At 52.9% G+C, this 23790-nt stretch overlaps 7 protein-coding genes and 1 non-coding gene across 8 annotated transcripts; 3 read left to right on the forward strand and 5 right to left on the reverse strand.

Moving 5' to 3' along the window:
• Window positions 1-404: 404 nt before the first annotated feature.
• LAESUDRAFT_721586 (uncharacterized protein) lies at window positions 405-2753 on the reverse strand. Its single transcript, XM_040908035.1, has 16 exons — window positions 2534-2753; window positions 2386-2478; window positions 2227-2330; window positions 2120-2159; window positions 1977-2049; window positions 1877-1910; window positions 1800-1813; window positions 1726-1733; window positions 1542-1670; window positions 1469-1489; window positions 1373-1413; window positions 1264-1316; window positions 1197-1204; window positions 1067-1128; window positions 583-1006; window positions 405-525 (listed from the first exon to the last, which is right to left on the reverse strand). Exons 1-15 carry the CDS (start codon window positions 2701-2703, stop codon window positions 645-647), a joined length of 1212 nt encoding a protein of 403 aa, XP_040767993.1. The 5' UTR covers window positions 2704-2753; the 3' UTR covers window positions 405-525; window positions 583-644.
• A 1414-nt stretch (window positions 2754-4167) lies between these two features.
• Window positions 4168-8963, forward strand: LAESUDRAFT_721588 (alpha-aminoadipate reductase Lys1p). Its single transcript, XM_040908036.1, has 6 exons — window positions 4168-5361; window positions 5440-5880; window positions 5931-6923; window positions 6977-7797; window positions 7854-8205; window positions 8260-8963. Exons 1-6 carry the CDS (start codon window positions 4266-4268, stop codon window positions 8838-8840), a joined length of 4284 nt encoding a protein of 1427 aa, XP_040767994.1. The 5' UTR covers window positions 4168-4265; the 3' UTR covers window positions 8841-8963.
• A 132-nt stretch (window positions 8964-9095) lies between these two features.
• Window positions 9096-12080, forward strand: LAESUDRAFT_672944 (uncharacterized protein). The gene is made up of 11 exons (XM_040905509.1): window positions 9096-9589; window positions 9648-9681; window positions 9740-9860; window positions 9923-10281; window positions 10361-10520; window positions 10571-10593; window positions 10643-10699; window positions 10755-10787; window positions 10841-10916; window positions 10979-11719; window positions 11773-12080. Exons 1-11 carry the CDS (start codon window positions 9159-9161, stop codon window positions 12000-12002), a joined length of 2265 nt encoding a protein of 754 aa, XP_040767995.1. The 5' UTR covers window positions 9096-9158; the 3' UTR covers window positions 12003-12080.
• A 564-nt stretch (window positions 12081-12644) lies between these two features.
• On the forward strand, window positions 12645-12716 carry LAESUDRAFT_t18. Its single transcript has one exon. It is a non-coding gene; the product is annotated as a tRNA-Glu (tRNA).
• An 802-nt stretch (window positions 12717-13518) lies between these two features.
• On the reverse strand, window positions 13519-15191 carry LAESUDRAFT_747666 (GroES-like protein). Its single transcript, XM_040911483.1, has 8 exons — window positions 15095-15191; window positions 14968-15034; window positions 14845-14912; window positions 14687-14788; window positions 14524-14627; window positions 13990-14470; window positions 13852-13935; window positions 13519-13791 (listed from the first exon to the last, which is right to left on the reverse strand). The coding sequence occupies exons 1-8, from the start codon at window positions 15131-15133 to the stop codon at window positions 13702-13704; spliced, it is 1035 nt and encodes a 344-aa protein (XP_040767996.1). The 5' UTR covers window positions 15134-15191; the 3' UTR covers window positions 13519-13701.
• A 495-nt stretch (window positions 15192-15686) lies between these two features.
• Window positions 15687-18422, reverse strand: LAESUDRAFT_645016 (acyl-CoA synthetase; the record flags this gene model as incomplete). Its single annotated transcript, XM_040903894.1, has 13 exons — window positions 15687-15878; window positions 15935-16123; window positions 16181-16204; window positions 16261-16277; window positions 16332-16444; window positions 16496-16663; window positions 16787-16888; window positions 16942-17183; window positions 17301-17384; window positions 17440-17470; window positions 17523-17860; window positions 17913-17997; window positions 18058-18422. 13 exons carry the CDS (start codon window positions 18420-18422, stop codon window positions 15687-15689), a joined length of 1950 nt encoding a protein of 649 aa, XP_040767997.1.
• A 613-nt stretch (window positions 18423-19035) lies between these two features.
• LAESUDRAFT_721593 (phosphoglycerate mutase-like protein) lies at window positions 19036-21662 on the reverse strand. Its single transcript, XM_040908037.1, has 13 exons — window positions 21297-21662; window positions 21032-21236; window positions 20923-20956; window positions 20782-20828; window positions 20547-20702; window positions 20412-20491; window positions 20221-20339; window positions 20091-20162; window positions 19989-20020; window positions 19966-19967; window positions 19673-19847; window positions 19474-19604; window positions 19036-19405 (listed from the first exon to the last, which is right to left on the reverse strand). Exons 1-13 carry the CDS (start codon window positions 21541-21543, stop codon window positions 19224-19226), a joined length of 1482 nt encoding a protein of 493 aa, XP_040767998.1. The 5' UTR covers window positions 21544-21662; the 3' UTR covers window positions 19036-19223.
• Window positions 21663-21789: 127 nt separating this feature from the next.
• Window positions 21790-23578, reverse strand: LAESUDRAFT_721594 (oxidoreductase). The gene is made up of 6 exons (XM_040908038.1): window positions 23286-23578; window positions 22905-23104; window positions 22504-22850; window positions 22333-22454; window positions 22254-22281; window positions 21790-22199 (listed from the first exon to the last, which is right to left on the reverse strand). Exons 1-6 carry the CDS (start codon window positions 23560-23562, stop codon window positions 22058-22060), a joined length of 1116 nt encoding a protein of 371 aa, XP_040767999.1. The 5' UTR covers window positions 23563-23578; the 3' UTR covers window positions 21790-22057.
• Window positions 23579-23790: the final 212 nt, after the last annotated feature.

The following is a 23790-nucleotide window of genomic DNA, read 5'->3' on the forward strand; positions in this document are numbered from 1 at the left end:
TGAACGGATGGACGGGAAGCCATCAATACCACCATTCATGAGCGGGGCGCCCATCCTATCAGATCATGATCGACGTTTGAAGCGGAAGTGATCGACGATGACTCACTAACGAGGACGCCTATAACACGTGCAGCCCCGGAGCAAGCGAGTGATGTGAGTTAAGCGCCAGGAGCTTGGCTATGTTCCAACAGAGCTTCTGTTGTATTCTGTTACATTAAACATCGGTGTATGCGGAGAAGAGGATTTCGAGAGTCTGGCTCGCGACGGGACATCAAAGTGGTCGGCGTCTTCCCGTTTCGTTCCAGCAGAGTCAGAACGGCAACGTTCCAAGATGCATGTATTAGGAATTAGGTATGTGGTAGAATAGGTATCGTGGCATGGGGATAAGAAATGGGAGCATTGTGCAGAGAAATGTGCTCGCCTCTAATGGTCAAGCGGAGATGCGTTCTAAGTTGTATGGAGCAAAGAGAAACAGGAAAGCATACACAACAAGAACAAAGACACGGGGATGAAAATCGCGCAAATCTAGAGTGGGTCAAGAGCCGTTGCGCCGTGAGCCATGAGCCAAACGAGATTACTCACAATAGGTAACGCATGATGTTAAGTCGGCTACGTATTCTATCACGCTGAGCCTTTTTCTACGGTCAGCATCCGAGCGTCCCCAACGTGCTCGATGGCGCCTTCCCGCCTTCCACCCATGTCGTCCTAGAACGACGGGTATGGACACAAGTACCCTCCGCTCCGACGCCGTCACCATGTGCATCGCACTCCACTATCACGCTGTGCTCGACCTCCACATGCACATTGAGCTCAACATCCGCAAGTTCGGCGACCGTGCTCGCGTGCCCGTCCTCTGCGGCATTCGTGATCGCAAGGCCTTCATCGATCCGGTGTCCGTCCTTCGGTTCTGACTCTCTCTGTGAGCGCATCGCGTACGAGATCGAGCGGCCGGAACGTATACGGCACGATATGTTGTGTGTGACACGACGGCGCTCTGCGGCGGCATCTAAGGGTATGCGCAAAATAAACCTGCCGCAAAAAAAGCTGGGGGCGCAAGGCGGCGTACCTCGTAGATGAATGAGCATCCTTTGGCTCATGATCCACGTGACGGCTTCACCAAGACACGTACTGTACAAGAAAGACGTTAATATCAACCGACACGTTCAGAAGTCTTCGATCCGAGTGCATGCACACACCCTGAAGCCTGCATGAACACGATTCAGCAAAATGGGACGACTCATTGGACACGATACGGACTCATACCTGGGTGAGCTCATCGGTTGTCCTGAACAGCAGCAGATTGAAGATGTTCACACCTAACGCCAGTAGAAGGATTATTGGAGACGTCATATTGATATCAAAAATTACGCACCCGTCAACACGACGAAATACCCAATCCCATCATATAGCATCCTGCATCAGATCGATCTTGTCAAAGACACGCATTTTGCGGCCGCAGATGACATACAGTCTCACGAGCTCAGATAGTCTACATATATCGTTAAGCCTGTATCTCGAAGTAAATCCTCAGGCTGACTCACCTCCCAGATGGCTCAGTATAACGTATTAAATAAAATGTCGATATCCCAAGAGTGACGACATCATAGAACATCGCCAAGACGTAGTAAACCCACGTCGATAGGTATTTTGAGTGCTCTCCCCCGGTACAACTAGTGACGAGATGAGCTCGAAAGTGGCAGAATGCAATGTCGAAGCACTACTCACTTGTGGGACTACAACATTGGGGAATGAGTAGCGTAAACATCATGACGATACACGGAAGTAGCTCGCGTGCATACAGTATTTTGGACATCTACGGAGCAATGACTTCCTTATTAAGATAGAGTGAGCACGCGGGAAGTAGGAAAGCGCGTACAGTCCCGATGAAAAAGATTCGTGAGGAATTCCGCCTGTGGTACATAACATTCATTTGTCAGAATTATCGTGGCTCAACGCCAGGCGAGGAGTCGCCTCACAGCTGATACGCAAGTAAACAGTACAAGCAGTGTCCATGTCACCCATGTTGACCGCCGAGCAATATTAACTGTTCTGGAATTTATCTGAACGCTCAGTTCCCGCAATGAATCACAGTGACTGTTACCATCAGCCGCGCACTCACCTCAATCCCAAGATAATCTGCGAGACAATCGTCTGCAAGACTTCACAAGGCCATCCGCCACTCCATCAGTGTCCACGATTGACACGGAAAGCGAGCTATTTGCTTACCTTTGAATATCGGGCCCACTAGGAAATACCTCTGACACTCCTCCTCAGAAAATTCGCCAAAGTAACCGACGCTGCCAACCGTCAACACAGTGACACTCAGATAGCTGATCCGGTCATCACTCAATTGGGGTCATTCGCGGGTTTTCGTGAAGGACTTACCGTATCAAAATGAACAAAATGCAACCAGGACTCAGTCTCAGCAGTTTCTGGCCTTTGTAGAACCTCCACTCGGCAGGCAAGGTCACCAGGTAACTATTGAAAGGGTTAGCGACTTCAGATGAGAAATCCAAGCGAGAGTCGCTCGCACTCGTAGGCCGCGATGGAGATGGCCGAAACGCGGATATAAGACGCTGCGTTGCTGTCGAGCTCCTGCGAGAGCGATGCCGCCTGGGGAGTGTCTCGTATCGCATCAACAGCAGACCTCGCTATTAAGAGTGGCCTGACGTCAGCTGAGGTGGCGAAGAGAGGGATGTGCATGTCTGGACAGCATTTGCTGGGGCGTCGTCGGAGATGAGTTGTGAGCCGTGTGTATCCGACTTGTACCCGACTCCGCGTGTCTGCAACTTTCAACTCGTGGCCGAGAGACTCGGTGAGGTCTTTGACCGTCGCAATCGTTTCGACGCCAGAACGTAGTTGCTCTTCATCAGTACTCGCATGAAGACAAAGGAGTGAGTGAAAAAGACAAGAAATTAACTTGGGTTGAAATCGAAGAATCACGGTAGGCACGCCGGTAGCGCCTGGGCGGTGATGGATACCGTCAAAACTGACGCTACGCAGCCTATGTCCTCACATGAGGCTAGAAAATCCTTCCTGTTGCAGGAAAGAAGGCAGCCGAGGTGTGAAAGGTTCTTCAGTCATGTCAAAAATTTTGGTTCGGAGGCATTGATTATAGTTAGTCAATAACAGCAAGGAGGGCACTGGTCAGTCTGGAGCGCCGGAGAGGAGGCTCCTTGTTCCAGTTTTGTGACGTTCATTCATTGCGATTGAATTGCTGTCACAGAGAGCTTGTTTCCCAAGGGCGTGCGATCAAGATGCTCAAGACGTCAAGATGTCAGCCACAAGTCCTTCGCATGCTGATGCTCAAACGAATGCTGGGGTGGTCTGCTCGGTTGCATAGACCCAGTGCGATACCTTGGCAAGTTCAAGATTTCAGGCTAACGGGGTCGACTCGATGTGAACGGTGAGCCAGGCAGAGTGACGGATTTCGAAAGAGGGGGGACTAACACCGTCTTTCTAGGAATAGTTGATGGTGGCTCAGAACTAGAACAGGGAGCTTTCTTTTTGAAAGGCGTATGCTACGCCGGCTCCTCTAACTAGCGCTCAAGTTCAACATTTGTAAATTCATTGAGGTTTTGAGATTTGCCACAAGGCAGTTTTGTGGGCGTCGTAACGCATAACCATCAGGTTGTCAAGTAGGATATTCCGCATTGGCTGCTTTAGCTGCAGTTTCATTTTCCTTCAGCGAGGGAGGGTCGTACATTTTCGGAACTTTCAACAGGGTTCCCTCAAAGATAGAAGCCTTGCACTTAGGTCCACGTTCTGCCTTGTCTTGATCTGTCCTCCGTGCGCCGCCTGGAAGGCTCGTTTCGAATGAAGATTGTGCCCAGAAGATAGTCATATTAACTTGGACGTATAGACCTGAGCTGGACATGGACTCTGGTCGGAATGGCAAGAATCCAACTGTATTTCCTATGTAACTCGCACAGTGACTTTACTGCATCGCAGCAACAAAGATCTTAAAACATCTTGGCTTTCGCACACCTTAGCATATTACGGATCATTTTCACTATAAACGGTTCTACGGGTAAGAATTGAATCGAACGTTACGTAGTGTTTCGTGCCAAGTCGCGTCGACAATGGGCGTCTAATTCACGCGAGGAACACATGTCACGTGGCCGCGTGTATGCGCGTCAAAGTGAATTTTCGGATTATACGCCCGAGTCATCGAGGACCGTACTCTCGACCTGCTTTGCTTGTTTTCATTCAGTCAAAGTCTCTTATCGGCGCATACAGGGCTGGGTTTGCGCTCTTGACTCCCAATGGCGGACCCGCGCGTCGCCAGAGTGGCATCGCGGCTGCAGAACCTACCGTCGATCTCCCTTCCGACGGACTATCCTCGACTAGCTGGGAATAGGCTGGTGGAGGCGGCATTCTCTGCCGACCTATCCGAACAGACATGCTTGGGACTTTTGAAGTTGGCTCTGTACAACGAGGATGAAGATGACGAGGAGGAGGCAGTCGCAAAGAACCAGACACCGTCGCCTTTTCACTTGCTGCTTGCAGCTTTCTCTGTGCTCCTTCACCGGTACACTGGCGACACAGATCTGGTCATCGGCTCATCATCAGCTTCTGCTCGCGATCCTCTCGTCCTTCGCATTTCTGTCAACCCAGACGATCCGTTCTGGGCGGTAGTCCGCAAGGTGCAGCAAGTCGAGAAGGAGGCAGAGGCGGATGCCCTGCCGTACGATGCCATAGTACGTGCGCTGGGTAGAGACAAGGGTGATGTTTCCGACAGCCATGCGCCGCTTTTCCGCGTCCGTTTCTTTGACGAGAAGGACACACCGCAGGAGCACTTTCTCCGAAGCACGAGCCTGACGTCCGACCTGACCGTCTTCGTCTCTCGGCAGCACGACTCGAGTCGCAGCTCCATCGCACCGCACATCACCCTCCGCCTGCTGTACAATTCATTGCTTTTTACGCCCGCGCGGATGACGTTCATCGTGGACCAGCTGTCGACCCTCCTGCGGAAGATCGCCGCGAATCCAGTTGTGCTCGTCGGCTCCGTACCCTTGATGACACCTGTCCAGCGTGCGATCCTACCAGATCCCACGGCCGACCTCAACTGGTGTGATTGGAAGGGTGCGATCACGGACGTGTTTTCGCGTAATGCACGCAGGTGGCCGGAACGGCCGTGTGTTATCCAATGCCTGCCTCCTGCCAGCTTCGACGCGCCGCAAGAGAAGAGGACATTCGACTACCAGACGATTTTGCACGCGTCGAACATTCTGGCACATCATCTGCTGCAAGGAGGTGTGCAGAGGGAAGAGGTGGTCATGGTATACGCCTACCGCAGCGTCGAGCTCGTCGTCGCCGTGATGGCCGTCCTCAAGGCCGGCGCTACGTTCTCAGTCATAGGTGCTTCATCTCGTCTTGTCAGCTCAGGACGCACTCGCAACTCACTCGCAGATCATCTCGCCGGGTGATGTTCCGTAGATCCTGCATATCCTCCGTCCAGGCAAACAATCTACTTGAAGGTCGCACAGCCCCGCGCGCTCGTCATCCTCAAAGGCGCGGGCAAGATCAGCCCGCCTGTACACGACTTTATCTCTTCTGAGCTGCAAATCCGCGTGGAGGTACCGGCGCTGGAACTTCTGGCTGACGGCAAGATCGTCGGTGGGCCGAGCGCGAACGGCGTGGATGTGCTGAAAGCGCAGGAGAGCCTGGCTGACAAGGACCCCGACGTCGTCCTGGGTCCGGACAGCGTTGGAACGTTGTCGTTCACTAGCGGTAGCACCGGTATCCCCAAGGGCGTGAAGGGAAGGCATTTCAGCTTGACCCACTTCTTCCCCTGGATGGGTGAGAGGTTCGGGCTCGGAGAGCACTCAAAGTTCACCATGCTCAGCGGCATTGCTCACGATCCCATTCAGCGCGATAGTGAGTGGTCTTAGAACCGTACATCTAATGGCTCTCTGAATAATTTGTAGTGTTTACTCCGCTATTCTTCGGTGCAAGACTGTATGTTCCGACAGCGGAAGACATTGGGACTCCAGGACGCCTCGCAGAGTGGATGGACGATAACGAAGTGACCGTGACACATCTCACTCCTGCTATGGGGCAACTCCTCTCTGCCCAGGCAACGCGCCAAATCCCATCCCTCCGCAACGCATTTTTCGTCGGTGATGTGCTCACTAAGCGCGACTGCCTCCGCCTACAATGCCTTGCCGCCAACGTGCGCATCGTCAACATGTACGGCACGACCGAGACACAGCGTGCGGTCTCGTACTTCCTCATCCCGAGTGTCTCGGAGAACCCAACATTCCTCGCCACGCAGAAGGAGATCATGCCCGCCGGCGAGGGCATGATTGATGTGCAGCTGCTCGTCGTGAACCGCAACGACAAGAACGTGCCGTGTGCTGTAGGCGAGGTCGGTGAGATCTATGTCCGCTCTGGTGGACTTGCAGAGGGCTATTCAGACACCGAGGCCACCGTGAAGAAGTTCGTCACCAACTGGTTCGCGGCCAACGCACCGCCGAGGAAAGACACCATCCGCGATCCGAGCTCGGATCGGTCTGGCCCGGAGGCGCAGTTCTGGAAGGGGATACGGGACCGGATGTACCGCTCAGGAGACCTCGGACGCTACTTGCCCAACGGCATCGTCGAGTGCACAGGTCGTGCGGACGACCAGGTGAAGATCCGTGGCTTCCGCATCGAGCTGGGCGAGATCGACTTGTACCTGAGCCAACATCCGTTCATCAGGGAGAATGTGACGCTTGTGCGGCGAGACAAGGACGAGGAGAAGGTTCTGGTCAGCTACTTCGTGCCAGTTGCTAGTCCGTCGCTGCACGAGTTCGAAAGCGATATTCCAGAGAGCGGGGACGAAAAGGGTGTCGTCATTGGGATGAGGAGATATAGAAAACTCATCAAGGACATCCGAGAGCATCTCAAAAAGAAGCTGCCCAGTTACAGTGTACCTACACGTGAGTCGATTTTCGTCGGCCGCTATGAGCCAATGCTGATGTGTTGCATAAAGTCTTCGTCCCACTGAAGCGCATGCCGCTCAACCCTAATGGCAAGATCGACAAGCCCGCCTTGCCATTCCCTGATACAGCGCAGTCCGCACCGGCGGAACACCGTGGACCTGCCGCCAACCCTACCGAGGAGGCTATCCGAGCCATATGGACGCGCATCCTGCCGAATCCTCCCTCGCCTTTGCCGCTGGACGAGAGCTTCTTCGACCTCGGCGGCCACTCAATTCTGGCCACGCGTCTCATCTTTGAGATCCGAAAGGCCTTCTTGGTGGATGCGCCGCTTGGACTCATCTTCGAGAAGCCAACTATCGGGGCACTTGCGGCAGCGGTGGACGAGCTGCGCAATGCTGACCTGGGCATTGCGGGTGAGAAAACGCCACCCGCGGTATCAACTCCAACAGCGGCACCACAGCCGGCTGTGGTGCCCAAGAAGATGGTTTACAGTGAGGATTATGAGACATTGCTGTCGAAGCTCCGACCATCCTATCCAAGCGTTTCCTCCGATTACTCAAGTCGTCCACTCACAGTCTTCCTCACCGGCGCGACTGGGTTCTTGGGCGCGTTCATCCTCCGGGACTTGCTGTCCCGTTCCGAGCGGGTGAAGAAGGTGATCTGCTTGGTGCGTGCGGCTGACGCCGAGAAGGCGCTGCAGCGTCTGCGGGATGCTGCGAGTGGTCGTGGAGTCTGGGATGAGCAATGGGTGCAGCAGGGGCGGTTGGAGGTTGTGAAGGGCGATTTAGATCAGGAGCGGTTCGGTTTGGACCAGCAGACGTGGGACCGCGTCGCTCAACAGGCAGATGCGATAGTACACAATGGCGCTCTGGTACGTGCGTTCGCAGTCTGTAGATCGTCGTTATTTAAAGGTTCGATGCATTTTAGGTGCACTGGGTGTATCCGTATGAGCGATTGCGGCCGGCAAACGTGCTCGGAACCCTCACTGCCATGGATCTCGCCGCTACCGGGAAGGCCAAGCTATTCGTCTTTGTGTCATCAACCTCTGCCATCGACACCGAGTACTATGTTCAGTTATCTGACACGCTGTCACGCGATCAAGACAGCCTCGGTGGGGTCCCGGAAAGTGATGATCTTGAGGGTGCTAGGACATCCTTGAAGACAGGATACGGGCAAAGCAAGTGGGTGTCCGAGAAGTTGCTCTTCGAAGGAGGACGACGTGGTCTCAAGGGTCACATCTTACGACCTGGTTACGTCGTCGGTGATTCAGAGTCTGCAGGTTGGTAGTATCATCTACGTGTTTCACGAATTTACTGACATCAACTTGCTTCAGTCACAAACACGGATGATTTCATCTGGAGGATGGTCAAGGGCTGCATCCAGCTCGGACTGGTTCCTGACATCAATAACACTGTGAACATGGTTCCAGTCGACCACGTTGCTCGTTGTGCAGCAATTGCTGCACTGGCGCCGTTGCCTCCACCTCGGGATGCCTTGACTGTACTCCACGTTACTGCGCACCCACGACCAACGTTCAACGACTTCCTCTCATCTCTAGCGAGGTATGGATTCGCGACAGAGCGATGTGAATATCTCTTGTGGCGCTCTCAGCTGGAACGGCACGTCATGGAGGTGCAAGACAATGCGTTGTTCCCGCTGCTGTATTTCGTGCTGGATGATCTTCCGACCAGCACAAAGGCACCAGAATTGAACGACGGCAACATGCGCGCCCTGCTTGCGCCTCATATGCGTGAAACGAATCGCACGGTGGATGACGAGCTCATGGGCAAGTATCTCGCCTGGTTGATTCAGGTGAAATTCTTGCCCGAGCCGACCTCACCGAACGCGGAAAAAAAGCTGCCAAAGCTTGCGAACAGCTCAGCAGCGAGAGCGGTGGGACGAAGTGGAATTTGATGCTGATCTTTACCTGAGCGGACGGCAGGTGACGTTGGTTGTAGTAGCTATACAACAATCTTTCTGGCAGCCACAATTGACCATGTTCTAAATGAAACCATACATAAATGATGAAGGTGAGCGGACTCAGGTGCTAGCGCTGTGACTCGGCGACCACGAAGGAATCTAGCTCGCCCTCTCGGGCCTGCGTGGGTAAAGATGCGACCTCGATTAGAGGTGAGCGCCTGGGAGCATCACAACGTGCGCTGAGCCTCATGGCAAAGTTCAACGCTCACCTCAACATCTTGGGTGGTCCATCTGTCGACAAGCCGTCCAACCATGTCATCAGGTGACGCCGACGTTTTATCGGAGCTACTGATCGCCCAGTTGTTGGATGATGACGTCCAGACGATGATCGGATTTCAGGCGGCACAGAAAGCACAGCTAGCAGAGATAATCACCGACTCTGCCCCTGGCAAAGGGAAGGCTCCTCAGAGGGAGGAATCGGATGAAGAGATGCTGTGTGATGACAACGATCTTGCGATCCAGCTATTCGCAGAAACTGTACGCCTCAGTCGAGACGCGGCACTGGCACAATCCCTACAACATTCCCATAATGCAAGCGCTACTGCAGATCTGCAGTATGCCCAACAGCTCGTCGCAGCAGACAAGAAGTTATTGCTTGATTCCGAGTTTGCACGGCGGCTACAGGAGGCGACTGACCGTGGCGATAATGACATTGATACTGCAAACTTCAGGGATGCGGAAAGGTGAGAAGATATAGATCAATGCGTTGAACACGTTGGAGCTGTTCTTACGATTTTGTAGTGTGCTTGGTCCGGAAGTAATCGAACAACTTCTGGTGGGTTTTGATTTGCCATCAGCGAGTGTGGCAAGTATTTAAAGGAGCGCCCTGGCAGGCTCCCGATCCTAATGACAAGGGGAAGGGTAAAGGCAAGCGTCGGTTGTCGAGTCCTGCGGACGAGGAAGAATTGCCTCGCGCAAAACATCAAAGAACTGAACATCCCAGCAGTCCAGAAGGTGAGCCTTTCAGCTCCATCATCTTACTCCCTCTGCTACAGCCTTTTGGCATCACTTTCCAGTGATAGTCATCAGCGACGACGAATGCAATGATACAGACCCTCTATACCCGACCTGCGGAATTTGCCTTGAAACATTCAGGGCGACACACTCTCCACTCAAAGCCTCCGCTTCTGCTAATTCTTCGTCGCGTCTTCCTTTTGGGCTCCGCCTTCCGTGTCCCGGCTCACACGCATACTGCCTCGATTGCTTGAGCAAACATATACGGAGCAAGCTTGACCCTAATGACGATAACTCTGGTAATCCTGAAACTGTTGTCTTCCCTATTCGGTGTCCAGAATGCTCCCTCACGGAGTGGGCAGATGGGATACCTGATGAGATTGCAGAGCGCATCCTGCCGCAGACAGACATGGTTATGTGGGTGAGTCAACGCTACTTGTATGCTTCCAATGGTAGAAATATTAGATGACTGAATTTTATACTTTTTTCCTCGTTTTCAGTATCATCAGAAGTTGCTGGACAGCATTCCTCGCTACTACTGTCCGAACCCTCGTTGCTCTGCCATTGTAGAAGCACACGATGACGAGGATGCGCCACAAGCAACTTGCCCTGTGTGTTCGACCGCAATATGTGTACCATGTAAAGTGTTATGGCATGAGGGTTCGTATTCGCACTCCTGCCCATCCACGTAGCTGACGTGCCCTTTTTAGGCTTCTCTTGCGAAGAATATCAGGTAAATAATATGATCGAGGAGTTATGAGTTGAATGTTGATAGCGCGCAGGCCTTACCCGAAGATGAAAGATCCCCCGAGGACCAGCAGACCTTGCAGCTCATGAAGGTATGGATTATATGTTCGAGATCACTCCGTTACTTAATAAGTCGATGCTATCCAGGCACAGCAATGGCGTAGATGCCCGAAGTGCTCGGTACGTAGACACCCATGCGACGTTGCACGTCTCTCTGACTATCCGATGGTCAGTTCATCATAGAGCTGACGGTCGGCTGCTATCATATGACCTGCCGCTGTAGGACGGAATTCTGCTTCCATTGTGGATGTACGTGGCCTCGCTTTCTCCCCTGATGCTGTCTTTTTGATGAGACTACCTTTCGTCACTAGCCCTTTGGGATGTTAGAAGAGGAAGATGCTCCCGCGGGCCTGCCTGTGAGTTCTGGGACGAGGAGATGCTGCTCGACGAAGCTGCGCGACGTGACGAGCAGGCACTTGTCCGACCTTTCCTACCACCGGCGATACCGCAAGTGCCGCGACGATCACCCTCACCCAGATTGGTACCAATGCCGCGACGCCCAAGAAGGCCACCTACACTTCTGAACAGGCCACGAGCGCCTCCACCACCGTATGCACCAGGGCTAGTGAGACGAGTACCACCGCCGACAGCACCGTTCCGGCCTGTCACGCTGCCGCCACCAGCAGGACACTCGCCGTTTGGTTTCAGCACCCTCGCTGGTGCCATCCGCAGTGCCTTTGCTACCACCAACAGCACCCTCGCTGCCAACGCCCCCGCCAACGGTATGATACCGCCGGTAGTGCCAACACCAGCGGCGCCACTACCAGGGCCATCGACGCCGCGAGCAGCAGCAACGACAGCAACGCTGTGGACATTCCGGCCAGCTCTAAACAGGCGATCATCGCGGCGGCACTCTGCGCCCTCACCCTCCCCAAATCGCATCCTACGCCCGCCACCGCCAGCAGCAGCGGCACGACCGCCGCCATCGCCAGCTGTACCACTATCGCTGCCGTCACCACGACCGCAGCCAGATACATCTGTGGAACAAGCTGCACCCGCCGTTGTCAACAGTGCCTCGGAAACATATACATTTACTTGGATAGAAGACAATCGTACGTTCACCCTCTACTTTTCCGACCACCCCCACCCCTAACAGGTTTTGCAGAAACGGGAAATCGGAGGCATACGTTCTCCAAAAGGATGGTTCACAGGCGTGTATGTGGATATTGCAAGGTGCAGTGCGCCTCTATCGCCGACCTGCAAGATCACCTGCGTGAGTCACAGCATGCGGTGTATGCTTGTTGTGGCCGGTTCTTCAAGCAGGCAGAGGACCTGGAACGACACAGTCGTAGACGCCGTGTCAAACATCATCACCGTGTGCAAAAAGATGGCTAGCGAAGCCGACCACAGTTCATTTGTCCTGTATCATAGTCGTATAACGTGAATGGACAGTTGAAGCTCCGTGGTTCTGCGTCCGAAATGAGCTGACAGAAAATGCATGCCAACGCAAGCCATACAACTGACTGCCATACGTATGTATCATTTTGAATGTTTCATCATCTCATACTGACGGCTGTGACACGACTGATAAAATAGCCTCTGACGCCATGACAAGTTGGCGATGATACTAATGCGAACGTACGTCGGGCGTCCCCGCGACCCGTGATCAACAACTCATATCAACTCATATGTACAAAATGTACAGTATTGCTGTAGTCGAATCAACGGAGGAACTGAAGCAGGAGTATCCTTTGTCGCGACGCTTCTCAACTTTTTCGGACCTGTACTATCTCAGTCTCGGTATATAAGGTGGATGGTTATGTAAGCAGCTATCCTCGCGATCCTCCGCGCTGTTCGTCATAGACTGACAGCATCGACACTCCGCCGCGCTGCTCGTCATAGACTGACATCACCGACAAACTTGTTCAACTAAACAGGTTCAATACTAGCTTTCTCGTTGAAGTATAGAAACGTTGACTACCATTTGATCGCAATGAATGGTATTGAATAAATGGTATCGGATATGTTACATTACAGTCCGACATGGTGTAGTGGCTAACATTATCGCCTCTCACGCGATAGCCCAGGGTTCGATTCCCCGTGTCGGAATACTTTTTGTTGGCTTATTCTTCAGCTGCGTGCTGCTTGCCTGTCGAGGAGGCTAGCCGCCGTCCTGCATCAGTCTTGTGAATTGTGAATGATACTTCTTCACGTCATTCGGGTCTCTGTCGGTCCCTTTCGCAAAAGGGGCTCATTCTCAATTGGTGGGCCATAAAATATTATGTTCTATCCAACGGGCCATGTCTTGGATTTCTGTTGCGCCCGAGCCGATACAAGTTCCTAATAGAATGCACCTTCTTCATCTGGCTGCTTATGAATGCCAAGATTGACACAGCCTGCACAGATTTATTTTTCCACGGGAAACCTGATGAAAAAATGGTGAGAATATCTTAAGTCTGCATATGCAAATAGTTTGGAAATCGTGTGGAGACAATTGAATTACGTTACAATTGCTTCACCGAAACATATCGGTATCACATATTTTTGGACTGAAATATCTTCCTTTGGGAAATAGTTTCACTATTGCTGATACGTTTCGGTAAAACAATCGTAACATAATTTAATTGTCTCCGCCCAATTTCCAAACTATTTCCATATCCAGACATAAGATATTTTCACCATTTTTGCATCAGGTTTCCCGTGGAAAAATAAATCTATGCAGGCTGTGTGAGGGCCTCAACTTTGAACACCCGATGAGTAATAGTGTCTTTCTGATACGTCTTTCGACTAATTAGTACACGTACGATGCCTATCATCCTCTTTAACGTCGGACCGCGTGAAAGCGGGCCAAATTACTTGCCAGAAGGTGTAGGAACTGGGCATGGTTGTTTTTGGTGTTCCCAGGACGTAAGGGAAAAATGTTTATCGCCAGAGTGACATTTTTCGTACGTTTCCACTTAGTAGTACGGGTATCGTAACATGCGAGGCAGTTGCGAGGCCGAAGAGAAATTCGGCGATGTTGTTGTTACATTTGAAATACAATTCTATCGTACAGTTGAGTTGCGTAGACACTCTCTGACGCCGCCTCTCGTCTTCACGGCACGATAGCAATCTTCAATGCACCGCGGCTGCTCATCTTGTCCAATGCTTTCTGATAATCCTCAAGCTTGAAGACATCCGTAACCTAGACCGTACGTCAGACGATGCATTATTGCGAATACAGACGAAGAACTGATGCACTCACCATTCCCTTGACCTTGACCTTACCGCCATCAAGATACGCGACCGCACGGGGGAAGCAGAATGCTTGTGAGAACGAGCCAATGATCTATAGATATGCTCTGTTAGCGCGACGCTGCGTGTAGAGACCATGTCCACATACCTTGATCTCATCACCAAAGATCTTGGACGGCGGCCAATGCACCATCGCCTTATTTTCATACACACCATAGATCATGAGTGTACCTCCCCTCCTGACATAATTGATGCTTTCTTGCGCGAGCTTCTCCACGCCGGTGGCCTCCACGACAACATCGAAACCATAGGGGTTGTCCTTCTTCAGTTGCTCCCACTGCGCTTCCGGGTTCTGCCTATCCAGCTCGATGTACTCGTCTCCCGCCTCCAGCTGTTTCGCGATGTCCATCTTGATGCCCTTATTTGCCGCGATGGTGACCTTGTGCGCGCCGTTCAACTTGAGGAGTTGTGCGAGGATCAAGCCAGTAGGACCTGCGCCGAGCAGGAGGACATCGATCCCGACCGGCGGGCTCAATTTGTCCAGACCATGAATCGCGCATGCGGCAGGTTCGAGTAGCGTCGACTCCTCATCCGTCAAATTGTGAATCTTGTAACATTTCTTCGAGTGGCTGTTGAAGGGTTCAGAACCACACAGCGTCAATCCAACATGCAGATCACGTACTAGACGATGTACTCTGCGAAACCACCATCCATGGTCACTCCACGGGCATTGAAGTTCTCACAAAGCACGGGCTGTCCCCGCCGGCAGTAAAAGCAGTGCTCGCACTGCAGCGCATGTATGCGTCAATATACGCCGATTCACGCGCATATATGCGGGCACGCACAGAGATTCCAACATCCGCGACGACACGGTCGCCGATCTCGAAGCCCTGCACGTCCTTGCCAATCTCCACCACCTTGCCAATGGCTTCATGGCCAGGGATGAGCTGATCAAGGGCGTCAGCATTACACCGGCCGCGCAAGATGCAAATGCGTAGCGTACCGGAAACTTGGCGATGAATTCACCGTCGTGTATGTGCGCGTCCGTCCCGCAGACACCACAGCATGTCACTGTCGTTCACGTTTCACACCTCGGTTCGACGGACGAACAACGATCAGCACGCACCTTTGAGAAGGAGGTCTTCATCCCCGCACTTTGGAATCGGTACCTCTTTGACCTCAAAATGCTGGGGCTGTATCCAATCGTTCGTCAGCGATTATCGCGCGCGGAGATCATGCAGTGATCAACGCACTCGGTCGTAGTAGAGCGCTCTCATCGTTCCCTGCGGCATTGTAGACAAAAATTCTTACGTGCTGAGTGTATGCGAAAATGCAGATGGAAGTAGAGACGAAGACACGCATTGCAATTCTTCCAGCTGGTATTTATCTGAGCCAGTCGTGAGCACGCGCCGCCCATCGGGCTTGCCGGCCGGTGTTCCGGGGAATTGTGACGTCACCTGGCGCTGCGAAACGGGAAGTCAGTGCCACAAAGAGCAATTTATGTCCACGCTGTGACGCGGCAACGCGGTCCCGTGATATGTGACGGGCCGCGTCCTGTCCGCTTTGGGATGTCTGTGCGCGTTTTCTGCGTGGCGTTGCCGAAAGGGAGCTGGTATCGACGCGAATATCAGCACCCCATTCCGGAGACTGCGCTTGATGAGTAGCGTCAGGCAACCGTACGCAGTCACCTTTTTCTAAGCTCCTGTTCAAGCGACGCCATGCGACTCTCTTACACGATAGAAGGGCTCGCAAGACGTGTGCATTCAGAAAGACACGTCTCGTGTCATCGATAAGCCTATAGAATTATTATTGCAGTGTATTTCAATACCCAAAGGGCAGTCGCTCTCATCTTGAATAAGAGCCTGCCCCACCATTGCGGTCATTGCTTTTAGACGTCTCCACCCGCCCGACATTCTGCTTTGCGAGATCCTTGATCCACGAGCGGAGGACGTGCTTCATGACCTTTCCGCTGGCTGTCTTGGGGACTTCCTCCGGTACGCCGTCCTCTCCTGCAAACCACACCCACGCCGGTGCATTCTGGAGGACCCAGACGTTAGCGAATGGACATCACTGGCCACATGCCCGATGCTCACCTGAGGGTTCATGCTCCGCGCAACAATTCCTCTCACATCTTCTCTCGACAGCGTCATCGTGTTCGATTCTCGCACGATCCACGCACCAACAACCTCGCCTAGACGGACGTCAGGCACTGCAACGGCAGCAGCTTCGCGTATCGAGGGGTGTCCCGTTAGCACGTTCTCAATCTGCACGGGAAAAAGGTTCTGCGCAGGACAGTGAGCTATGCTGTAACCTTGGCAAAAAGCCCATCATTGTCTCACCTCTCCACCACGGATAATAATGTCCTGATAACACGAGGTAGTTAGCTCCTGCCATCGGTTTGAAGTGATCGTTCAAATACCTTGATCCTGCCCACAACTGCACATCGCATGGTCAGCTCAGCATCCGCGTGGAAATAGGTGAACGACGTACTTCTCAGATACCGCTCCTCATCCAATATACCCTTATCGCCCGTATGCATCCACAGAACCCCATCCTTATCTCTCCGCATCACCCTCTTAGTTTGCTCCTCATCTTCCCAATACCTACAACCACGTTGATACGTGTGATCTAGCAGCAGAGGTACAACAACTCACCCTTTCTGCACCAAATATCCCGACACAACAACCTCCCCGGGCTGCCCGATGGGAACAACATTCCCCTCATCATCGACGATCTTCGCCTTCACGTGCGCCAGTGGCCTACCTACGGTCTCAACGCGCTTGATGATCGGGCCATCGGGCGTGCTTTGAAACGCTACCGGGCTGCACATGCATCGCAGTCAGCGGAGCTGCGAGGCTCACATCGAATTAGGACGTCTAACCTAGTTTCGGCTGATAAGCGCATAAAAACGTTATCGATGGAAGTACGACATTAGCGAGGAACACATACTCATTCCATATGCCACCGTTAGATCCCTCAAGTTCAGCGTCGCGATCAACTGCTTCATCAAATCAATCGGTATCGGCGCGCCCGACGCGACGCCCGTCCTGTTGCGCCTCGGACGTCAACTCGTGCCTCAGGCCAGCAGCAAGGAACCCACCTGAGCGACCGCGTATCGACCTCATCGCCCGCCTCCCGCCGAGCGAGCACCTCCGCAAGCACCCCGAGGAAGTGCGTCGGTACGCCATGCAGCGTAGTGCAGCTCTCGCTGACGATGGCGTCCACGATGGCGGGTGCGCTGTAGATCTCGGATGGGTAGACAATGGAGGCTCCGTGCGCCCATGCGGCAAGGTTACCTATGACGAGGCGTATATATCGCAGACAAAAAGGCAACGAGGTTAGCTTTGAATCACGGGGGAAAGGGGAGAATACGTATCAAAGCAGTGGAATAGCGGAGGGACATTGCCTGAGCGAGCGTAAAGGTAAATGTGAGTTTGAGAATGACCGAGAGAGCCGAACATACCTACAGACTACGTCAGAAGGGGTCAAGCGCATATTGCTCCCTATTGCAAGCGCATTGTTCAAGAGGTTTCGATGCGTGAGCTACAAATTCTACTTGAGACCATGCCCAATCTCAATGTTTGAAAAGGCAACATACACAGACAGCTTTGGGTGTCCCGGTAGTACCACTTTCGCAACGCGTCAGATGCAGGGCAACGCGTGATATACGAACGAGCTTACCTAGTGAACTGCATATTGATCACATCATCGTTTCGCAGCGTCGCTGAGATCTCCTCCACGCGCTTCGTCTCAGAACCATCGTCCCGCCATACCAACACCTCGCGGAAATCCACTGCACACCTCACGTCATCCATGTGCTCCTGGAACTTCCTCATGTCACCGGTGTTGTCAACTACTATCAGGTGACGTAATGCGGGGAGGGCTTCCTCCTGTATGTCCCCAGGCTCTGCGTACTTGAGAGACGGGAACCTGTCGGATAGCATGGAGACGTAGGCCGACGTTCTAATATGTGGGACGACGAAGAGGTGACTGATGCCGACGAGTTTCAGCGTGCTGATCTGCATGACCGTCGTCACCGCCTGATTATCTCAAATAATTTATGCCACATACTAGTTCGGGTAGCCTGTATGCTGGATTCAACGTCACTAGAATCGCGCCTATGCTCGCACAGGCCCACTGCAACGACGCATATGCACTAATGAAATATTACGTGCTCAGTGCATGCAAACACAAGCATTACTCACCACTAACGCACCTATTATTGCCCATCACCACCCCCACACGGTCCCCCTTCTTCACTCCCAGATCCAACAGCCCCCTAGCAAGCGCCTGTATGTACCTATTGAACTCCTCGAAATCCCATGCCAGGTGTCGCGCGACACCCATGTTGGATGAAATCGGCCCTCCGTACGGGCGCGGCCTCTCTTGTCTGCATATCAATGCAGGCCGCGAGCTGTGCTTGCCCAGGATCTCCTGCGCGAAGTATTCTGGCAGAGTATGGGGAACAAGCGGTGGGTACTTTGGCCCCTCGACAGCGGAAAGCGCTATGGACCGCCTGGCAAGCCGAATTGCAGCGGATCTGCTTGTGGAGGAGGAACTGCGAGCACAGGAGAGGAGCATATCCATCGATGAGCTGTCAACATCCAAGTCGAAAACGGTGTTGGCATTCGTGGCGCGTTAGTGCAGCACTTGACCTAGCGGGTTATGATGCGCTCGCTGGTCATGGGAACAGATGGCTGCCCGACTACTCCGACCCTGGGTTTACATCCGACATCCTCATTGCAGGTGACCCGAGCACAAGCGTTCGGATATACATAGAGGATGTGCGGCCATGCATGGACGACGAACTGCAACGGAGAGCCGAATATACTGCATGTACGCATGCGAAACATTGATGTTGCTGGACAACGTGACGGCCAAGCCGACGCGGTGTCTGGGGGCCACAGAGTCTCAAATTGTAGCGCATTGCGTAGTGTCACGTTAGTGACACTAACGAAGGCTGAAGGACTCGTCCTGAAGGTGAAGATAAATGCTCGGCTTGGAGAAGGTGCTGCATGGTGAGAGGGAACATGATTCCCGTCAAGTTCCGTACAAGAAAGTTCAAACACCGGACGCGGTCACGTGGATGGGCGCGATGAAACTCGAGGGACGTGAATCGCGGTCCGCGGAGCCACCGGCCTGCGCCGTGTTCAATGACTTGGATCATCATCCTAGGATCATCCAGAGCTGAGGGCAGCGTGATTGCATTACCGCAACCGTGTGATGCCGGCGGGACAAAGCTCGTGCATCCCTTGCACTGTCCAGCATAATAAGATACTATCCGAAAGCTCAACGAGAAGCCTATCTTATAGTATCGCTCTACCTGATATAATATGTAGTCAAATCCCACAGGTCGTGTGCTCCATTCATCGCTGCATCTCATCAGGGTCTGCTCGACTGGCCCGTCGGCGCGCACTCCTCCTCCCAGTTGACCGGTGTAAGCTCCCTCACGCGTTCACGAAACGCTCCTAGCGTACAGAACTCCGGCGCGCCTGGGAGATGTTTGCCCTTGTGCGCACATATTGGCAGCGTCAAATCTCGGTTTTGGTATCGCATCCGTACGTCTATCGTCATGCAAACCGCACGAAATCAGCTTATGGAAAGGAGGTTGCCAGGGACGGCCATCACTCACAATGTTCCGAGGGAATATCTGATCGGCACTGGAACGGCGCAAGGACGGTTTGCCATATTGATGCTGGCTCCTGCTGTTTCCCCTTTCTCCGGAACAACTCAAAGCTTACCGCCGATGAGAAGCCCGGCCAACTAGGGAGAATCATGTTCCGTGAGCTTCTGGGGATGACGACACAATGACTCGAGGGAGAAGCACTGACTGCTGATCAAATACGTCAAGCGTATTGCATAACGCTGCAAGACTAGTATCGTGTGTGCTGTGGATGAGAAGCTTGACCGGATCCTTGGGACCCTTGTCCGCCTTGTTTTGCATCTTCTGGGAGAGGTCACTGAGCAGAGGGCCCATTCCCAATCTTCGAACTTCCTCTGTCTGGTCTATAACCGCATGATATGGATAGGAAGCGAAGTGGAAGTGAGCTCATGAAACCGATCATATTCGTAGACCGGGCGTCTCACACCCTGCGATGCAAGTGTCAGCGTGAAGCTTTCCTACACTCGCAAGCGGAGTGCTCCTGACCTGCGAACCATTCATGCACGACGGCTTTCTCCTGTTGGCGGAACCGCATTAGGCATGACGCCGTGAGCTTAAACACATCCCGCGAACAAACGAACACGCACAATCAGCCCTATTACTTCGACGTCCTTGAACTCTGGAGGTATATTAACCCCATGGGCATTCGCAGAGTTGATCTAGAAACACATCCGTTACCCCTGAGAAGTGACGGAGCAAGAATCACGGAGTACTGACCGTGTCAAGGATTCCTGAAGCCCGCGGCTTCCCATCCAACCGAATAGGATTTCCGCCGATATACTTTGATACCTTCTCGTCAAGAATAGATAACGACTCATTCCATTCAACAGCGGCAGCTGAGAAAGAATATAAAATTCAATGCGTGGAGGCGGGCTATCGGATCAAGCATCTTATACATATACACATACCCTTTGCGAAGCCGATCTGGAGGACTTCCAGCCGCTTGCAGGCCAGGGCGTTGCCGAACAGATTCTCCTCTTTGCTATTCCTTCACACGACATGATCGGCGACCTTCTGGGTCATGAACAAAGGGATTGCTCTACCTTATTCTGAGAAACGGTGAGAACTCCTTCCCCGTTTTCTCTTCGGGGTACAGCCCACGTGCAATCTGCTCGAGAGACTCAATCGTCCTGGGCACGTTCGTGGAGCGCAAGTACACTTCGTCGTTGGAACGTGCGACGTCAGAGATGAAGCCTAATCTACAGCACGGAGCGTCAACGACGACCATTTGCTTGAGACCTCAGGCACATCTGCAAGACGTGAGCCAGTAGGACATACCTGTCAATGTAAAGCTGGCGCAACGCTTGGCCAAAGTCGTACGTTGACTGTCATTACGAAGCATCAGTGCAGGATGCCTTGCATGAGAACGTATTCTGCATTTGATCGAACGTAGATACAAGGGAGGAATGATCCGCTTACCTGTCTGCCAATATCGGTCAGTTCTCCCAGCAAGCTACAGCGAGAAGAGGATGGGTATTTAGTGAACAACGTTGCTTCGGAAATCCAGGTTGAGCAATGTGTGGCTTACCATTCTCCCGGACTGGCGGTGCCATCCGCTCGCTCGACCACTCGAAGCGTTCGAAGGGACTCATCCTCCCCGGATACTCCAGGGACAATCGGCCTCCCGTTCGTCATGGCAGTGCGGAAGGTATGCGCATGGTGGCAGAACATCCAATGTTCAGGCATGGACGCGGGTGGGTCGGCCATTCGGACAGCGACCGGTGTACGCTCACCTTCACAAATCAGAACGTTATTTGCTTAGCACTTTGACGGTATGAAACGAGGAACACTACCATGTCTGATGTAAATGTGCACCTGTTCAAGCTCAAGCCCGGGGGGTGCTACCGGGTATCCTTCAACGTCGAGCGGAACGTGACCGCTTGGATTCTCCCTTCCCGATGTCACATTATTGGGTGGCCTATTACTGGGCCCTGCGCTTTCTGCGCCGCTCATTCCTAGGTGTACGCTGGCGCTCCCAGGCGAGACGAGCAGACAAGAAAACGCGAGAAAGACGTGAAGGTGGTATAGTCGAAAGAGCATGGAACGCGAGTGGCTCAATATTAACTGTGGCCAGCGCCAAGTGAAAGGCTGCACGATGGAGAATAGGTTACTGTGTGCAGCAACGTTGGGCACCGTAAGCACCTCTGTGACTGCGCCGCATGGGGCGCTCAATAGTTGATAGTAGACTCTGCACTAACGTTTCGGTGTAACTCCGATATCACGATGACATACCACGCCTCATCTGATGCAAATTGTCCTGACAACTCAGCTACGGAATGTCGCTTCACGGTCTAGCGATATATAGTCCAGAGTTCACATAACATACAGAACAGACAACCAGAGGAGTGGGGTGCGTATACGAACCGACAATCATTACCTCGGGAATGAATGTAGCATACCATGTCGTTCTCGACAACCTAGAAGACCAGTATACTGTCAAGGAGTAGTAGAGTAAGGTACGGCTATACGTAGGGTAAAGGACTGTGATACCCCTTCGCACAACGAGCGACCGATAATATTATCCAAGGGAAGAACATAGGATGCCGGTGACCGGTCACACCGTGAGGGCGGTATTGAAGACGTAATCCCATATTTTGCTCGTCACGCCGAAACCGAGTTCAAAGTTCTTGTAGTGATGGGCAAGGTGGTACTTCTTCATCTCCTTGACATACGCCGGCAGTCTGGTGTGGTGCAGCCTGTGAACGGATGATCAAACCTTTTCTAGTAGAAAAGAAAGTGGGGTGGCTTACGCATAGTGCATGCAATCGTACAACACATCTGCCGAGGCGGATGAGCGAAAGCGCAGACACGTAGGATGTAGTAGCTTACAGAAGGCGAAGGCGCCAGAAATAATCCCGTTTGCGGCCGCCGGCGGGAATAGAGCGTGTGCCAGCTGCGTCATAGGGAATTCCAGCACGGAGAACATCGCGGGCGGCATGACAAGCCTCAAACTGAACAAATACAGTCAAGAATAGTTTAGCACGATTAAAAAGCACCTACCGGTCCATAGGGAGGTAGTGATGGACACCATGCATGAGGAAGTGCACTGTCAGTGCGGCAGGGTGATCCGGCAGGTAGAAATCGATGTGGAAGAGGAACCGGTGGAAGATATACTCCAAGATTGTCCACACGAAGTTACCGAATAAGAAGCACAATGTCGTCTTCATGAACGATGAGGCGGGGATGCCGACAGTCATGAGCAGTTTGAGCGGTGCGGCAGGGCTGACCGAGAACAACGGAAGCGAGCCGTTGCCAAGGGTGAATTGAACCAGCGAGCGGGCGTACAGATAACCTGCGATTGGTAGCCAGAAGATAGGCACGACATACCACGCCGTTCGCGAGAAGACCTACGATCGAGTCACATGAATAACTCGGACAACGACGTCGCATGTAGACCTTACCTCGAGGTAAGCAGGCCCAAAGAGCCGGGGCGACTCTGGCATATGGCGCGGTTGGTGCACCTGCTGCAGGTAGTATGACTTGGAAAAGCTGCCCTCCCACATCTGACGCAACAGCGGCTTGCGGAGGTCGAGAAACTGGTTCTTCTCATAGTCTGCTGCTAGGTCGGTATCATCCGGCTCAAAGTTCTCCGGGACCCAATCTGAAGGGCGTCGGTCAGCATGTGGGTCTAAAATGGAACGATAGCCCAAGCAGTCTCGTCTGGTTGTTCGGTATCGTAGCCTGCGTGGTCACGCCAAATACGGCATCTGACATGCCATAAGAGAGACGAGTCCATGCGGAAGTAGATAATGGAACGGTCTCAGTAATCTCCGGGAACGCACCTTCGCTCACGATCGTCTCGTTCAATCCAATGCGCCCGATAGCACATTCTTCCAACATGTCATATGCCGAATCCGAATGGTCGTGCTCAAGAGGATCTCTCATAATGGCCTCCACGTCCTTCCCGGCATACTTGAGGATAAGGTCGTCCCCTCCCGGGTGGTCCGGCAGGAAATTCGTCACGTCGTAAACCTTGCCATTACGCGTGACCCAGCAGCTTGAAGGAGAGCTGTGTTCGGCGACGTCCTCGAGAGTGAAGATGCGGATCCGTTTAGACATGCTGGCGAGGAAGTGGGAGGACAAGTACAAAATGCAATTGCTATATGTATTTTCTTATGAAACCCGATCTCACGCCAGCGGAACAGGCCTCGAGCATCGGCAGGCGATTCGAGAGCATCTCGCTCTGCATGGCCCTCGAAACGCATGTGTGATGTCGGACGATTCCAAAAATTCACTCAAGCGACAAGCATAGGTGACGGACGTGCACTTCACTCTCCTGACTGCAAC

This window comes from Laetiporus sulphureus (assembly GCF_001632365.1).
Source record: "Laetiporus sulphureus 93-53 unplaced genomic scaffold LAESUscaffold_5, whole genome shotgun sequence".
Classification (NCBI taxonomy): domain Eukaryota; kingdom Fungi; phylum Basidiomycota; class Agaricomycetes; order Polyporales; family Laetiporaceae; genus Laetiporus; species Laetiporus sulphureus.